At 49.7% G+C, this 4,587-nt stretch overlaps 2 protein-coding genes across 2 annotated transcripts; one reads left to right on the forward strand and one right to left on the reverse strand.

The window, feature by feature from the left end:
- Positions 1-273: 273 nt before the first annotated feature.
- LOC127777357 (uncharacterized) lies at positions 274-1,413 on the forward strand. The gene has a single exon (XM_052303933.1). The coding sequence runs from the start codon at positions 411-413 to the stop codon at positions 1,185-1,187; it is 777 nt and encodes a 258-aa protein (XP_052159893.1). The 5' UTR covers positions 274-410; the 3' UTR covers positions 1,188-1,413.
- Positions 1,414-2,172: 759 nt separating this feature from the next.
- LOC127777358 (uncharacterized) lies at positions 2,173-3,531 on the reverse strand. Its single transcript, XM_052303934.1, has one exon. It carries the CDS (start codon positions 3,423-3,425, stop codon positions 2,715-2,717), a length of 711 nt encoding a protein of 236 aa, XP_052159894.1. The 5' UTR covers positions 3,426-3,531; the 3' UTR covers positions 2,173-2,714.
- Between the last annotated feature and the right edge of the window lie 1,056 nt (positions 3,532-4,587).

The following is a 4,587-nucleotide window of genomic DNA, read 5'->3' on the forward strand; positions in this document are numbered from 1 at the left end:
TACTAGTCTCCGGCCCAACCTCCAGCTTCAAACGGGTCTCCACTTCGCTCTAGTAAAAGCTAATCTTTATTATGTGCAAATAAATTTGTATCACAACTTAACAACCTTGCCAACTCCCAAACTTCCAAGTATAAAACTGCTTCTGCTTAAGTTAAGTACCTTAAGTATTATATATTTCTATTTAATCCAAGATTCGGTACACCTTGTCATTAGTTGTCCTTAACTTGCCCTAGCTGCATCATCTTCCTCCTCGATCTCCTCCGCCATTGCCGCTTGCTTCACTCCCCCGCAACTCTCTCCTTCGCACTCGCGGTCTCCTCCTACGCCACTCAACGCATCCGAAGCTCGCGCCATTACATAGCTCGCGCGAGCTCGCCGATTTTGGCGCATCTCACGGCGCGGCGGACACGATGGAGCCCGTGACGGCGGCGGCGGCGGCGGCGGCGAGCGAGGAGCAGGTGACGCGGCGCGTGGCGAGCCGGATCATCCGGGCGCTGCAGCACCAGCTGCGGCTACTGCACCGCGCGGGGCCCGAGTTCTTCGTGCTGGGCGCGACGGGGAACGTGTACACGGTGACGCTGGCGGCGGCGCCGGCGTGCACGTGCCCGGACCCGTCCGTGCCGTGCAAGCACATCCTGTTCGTCCTCCTCCGCGTGCTCGGCCTCTCGCTCGACGAGGCCTGCGTGTGGCGGCAGTCGCTCCGCCCGTGCCAGGTGGCGCGGCTCGTCGCCGCGCCGACGTGCGCCGAGGCGGACGTCGTGGCGGGGCCCCGCGCGCGGGAGAGGTTCCACCAGCTGTGGTCGGCGAGGGCGGCCGCCGAGGAGAGCCGCCGCCGCCGACGACGACGCGACGACCAGGCCGCCGCGGCCGGCGCGTCGGGGAGGCTCGACGGCGCGGCCTGCCCGGTGTGCCTGGAGGAGATGTCGCCGCCTGCGGCGGCGGCGGCGATGCTGCTGACGTGCGCGACGTGCCGGAACTCGGTGCACGGCGAGTGCTTCGCGCGGTGGAAGCGGAGCCGGGGGAGGCGGGCGGCGACGTGCGTGGTGTGCCGGGCGCGGTGGCGGCAGCCGAGCCGGGAGCAGGAGAAGGAGCCGTACATCAACCTGTCCGCTTACATGAACGACGCCGGCGGCGACGTCGACATGGTCGCCGCCGACGGCGACGACGGGGGGCTCTGCGCCGGGTAGCTCAGTTCGGTGACGTCATCAGACGATGTAAACATGACACTGATGTAAATTAACGAAGGCACGAAGCTGTGTACACTGTATTTGTATAGTACTAACAATCTCAATTCGTTGCGTTTCATGACATTTTTTTTTCGTTGTTTTTCTTAGATGCTGACCTTGCTACTTCAGTTATTCATATAATCATATTCCTGTACATAATTGATATGTTAATAAAAAGGAACATTTATTTTAAGTCACTTTGCTCTTTAATGATTTTTGTGTTCACAAGCTGACATGAGGTGAATCTTTATTTAAATTTTAAATAGCTTTATGCTAGAGGAGCAATACGTCGAACACCTTCCAGACAACGTGAGAAAATGAGCAAAAAAAAGAGGAAAGACAGAGCAAGGCACAATGCTGTGAAATTGAACGGCGAAACGATAGATTGACACTCGGTTTGTGCTGCCAAAACTGCACCTTTTTTTTTTTTTCTAGTTTTCCTTCTTCGTGAGTATTTTATACAGCAACAGTTTGTATTTGCGCGCCACGAACTAGGATTTATTTGATTTGGTGATCTGAGTGAAATGATGTGGCTCTGTTTGTTTTGATCTAGAATTAATCCTCTAGAATTTAGTTCATACCAAGAATCTCATAGATGCACACTTCTTTTGGTTCCAAATGGTTCAATAGGAAAAGGAATTAGTGGGGTGCTGAAATCATAAAATGTTTCTCTCAATTTTCTTCAACACTCCCCCTTAGTTTAAGATCTAAAAGTTTCTGAAATGATAAAATGCTGGTGTTCTTTACAAAAAATGTTTAGAATTTTGTTCTTAATTATCTTGTCCTTCACAAAGTGCAGGCATTCAAAATCAGGGAAACAATTTAGACATCCAAATTTTGACTCTTTTCAACTTCCATTTTATCCCTGAACTAGGATCACAAACGAATAAGCACGTGCAGTTGCGAAACAAACAAAGAAAAACATAACAATAAGCACCACGTTCATAAATTTTTTTTCATTTATTTATCGATTACAGGATTAGGAGTTATACTCCTCCAATCTTACATAAACATTACATATTTGTATACTCCATGTTAGCTGAAGAGAAAGGGCCAATCTCAACTCTCTACCTGTGGTGAAAATCAATATAATACACCACAAAACAGAGGTAAACAAGAGCCCCATCCAAAAAAAAAAAAGAGCAACTAAACACACTACTAATCAAAGGGTGCTCATGCATCCACTAACCTATCTAGCTAGTGAGATTACATTTTAATATTGCACCCCCAAAACATAGTTGACACTCCATGCAACGAATCACATGGAGTGCAAACAAAGCAACAAGTTGAAGGTACCCAACTCTGCAAAAGCCTCTATCTAATTAAGCTAGAAAAGATGCAGCAAAAAAACACACCCCCCAAAAATCATGTGTGTAAACCATGCTCCCTTTCTAGCCTAAAAATTAAGAAGAAAACATTAAGCAAAGCTTAACTTATGCTTGTAGCCAAGCCAAAAGCTAAGTGAAATTAAAAAAAGCAAGAAACTCTCTAGTTGATGTTGACGCGCTGGCTGAACTCGTCGGTGATGAACGGCAAGCAGCTGGAGCTGCGCGCGATGCCGCCGCCGGCAGCGGAGGCTCCGGCGGCGGCGGCCTTGGCGGCGGCGGCGGCGCCGGCTTGGCGGGCCTCGCGGGGGTTGATGCTGGAGCGCGAGCGGGGGCCGAGCTTGGAGCGCTTGCGGAGGATCTCGCGCATGGCCTCCGCCTGGAAGAGCACCGGGTGCGTGCGCCCGAAGCCGTTGAAGCGCTTGCACACGGCGGTGTGGGCGCGGAGCGCCGCCTCGACGCCGCCGGCGCCGCCGCGCCTCGCCGCCTCCTCCGCCACCGCCTCCGCGCACAGCCCGCACACCAGCCGCCCCGCGAACCGGGCGCGCACGCCGCGGATGTACTCCGGCGTGCACTCCTCCGACATGCCGCAGCACTCGCACCGCGCGTCCTCCACCTCCGCGATGGCGTCGAGCTGCTGCTTCTGCTCGGCGGCGGCGGCGTCGTCCACCATGGTGGTGCCCTTGGCGCCGACGTGGTGGTGGAGCTCGTAGGAGACGTCCGACACCGTGCGCTGCAGCGCGTCGGAGGACGTCCTCCGCCGCTTCTCCGCGTTGCCGTCGACGTTGACGACGCCCTGCATGTTGCTCGCCATCGCGATGAACGGCGCCGCCATCGCCATCGCCACCGCGCAAACCTCTCTGCTTGGAGCCATATGGGCTTATCTCACAATCTTCTTCTTCTACCTCTCTTCTTCTTCTTCTTCTTCTTCTACCTTGGCAATGTAGAGTTGTGTCAAGAATTGCCTAGTTTTGCTTAGTCTTTTTGCTTTGTATGATAAGGAGCTCGAGAGCAGAATGCATGGTGGTTATTTATAGAGGTTTTCTAGGGTTGATGAACTTGGCATGCATCCAACAATGGCCATAGATTATGTCAAAAAAGGTGATGTGCAAATTGCTGCGTGTAACTTGTGGTTGCTACGTGGTGATGCATCTAAAGTCATTGCAAATTGCAACTTCAAGATTTGATAGAAAATTCATTAAGGGCTATTAGTTCATATCATATATGCATCTTTTTGTCAAGTGGAGATGTTACTGGTAGGTTTGTAAGCTTATGCACGTGATGATGGTGTGTGAGTTTGGGAGAATAGACAGCATAAAATTAATTAAGGTGCAAAATGGCCAAAAAGGTGATTGTGAAATGTAGCCAATTGTGGTTGCGGTTTAGATATTGCTAGTAATTTTGATCCGACTTTGCATTTTCAGGAGTATGTTTTCTTCTTTGTCGGGGATCTGTTTTCTTTTCTTTTCTTCTTTTTGTCATGGTTTGAATTTTCTGAAACTAATTTCCTACCATGTTTGAGACTCTTGGCATGACTGATTAATTCAACTGATTGATTTTCAACAGAAGTTCTGTAATTCTATTAAAAAAACAAAAGTTATATAAACAGTGGCCGATGATGCTAATTAAAAGATAATAATGGACAACGAATAATTTCTAAAAATAATAATCTTTATGAAAAGGTAATCATTAATAGTAAGCATGCATGGCCAGGGTTCAATCTGAAGAAAACGCATGAAGAGAAGAGTCAAGTAGTTCACGAGGAGCTCGCCAAGAGACATCTCTGGAAGGTAGCTGTCCAGACTCCCTCCGCTGCTGATCACTGTTAGTTGTACTACGACCAGTACTGAACTACTGATTAGTGGTTGCTGTTCTCAGTAGCTTAATAATCAAGATTCAGATTAACGAAATCCAGAAGGATTCCGAGATCAGATATCGATGCTAGCTAGCTACTGTGTCACCCTGAGAGAAGAGATTTAGATTGTATTAGGTACCTTTTTGCCAGATATTAGCACTGGCCAGGGATTAACCACATA

Source organism: Oryza glaberrima, chromosome 6 (assembly GCF_000147395.1).
Source record: "Oryza glaberrima chromosome 6, OglaRS2, whole genome shotgun sequence".
NCBI classification, from domain to species: domain Eukaryota; kingdom Viridiplantae; phylum Streptophyta; class Magnoliopsida; order Poales; family Poaceae; genus Oryza; species Oryza glaberrima.

Bases quoted from the DNA above. Each gene is read 5' to 3' on its own strand.
- LOC127777357 (XM_052303933.1), top strand. From the start codon at position 411: ATGGAGCCCGTGACGGCGGCGGCGGCGGCGGCGGCGAGCGAGGAGCAG.
- LOC127777358 (XM_052303934.1), bottom strand. From the start codon at position 3,425: ATGGCTCCAAGCAGAGAGGTTTGCGCGGTGGCGATGGCGATGGCGGCG.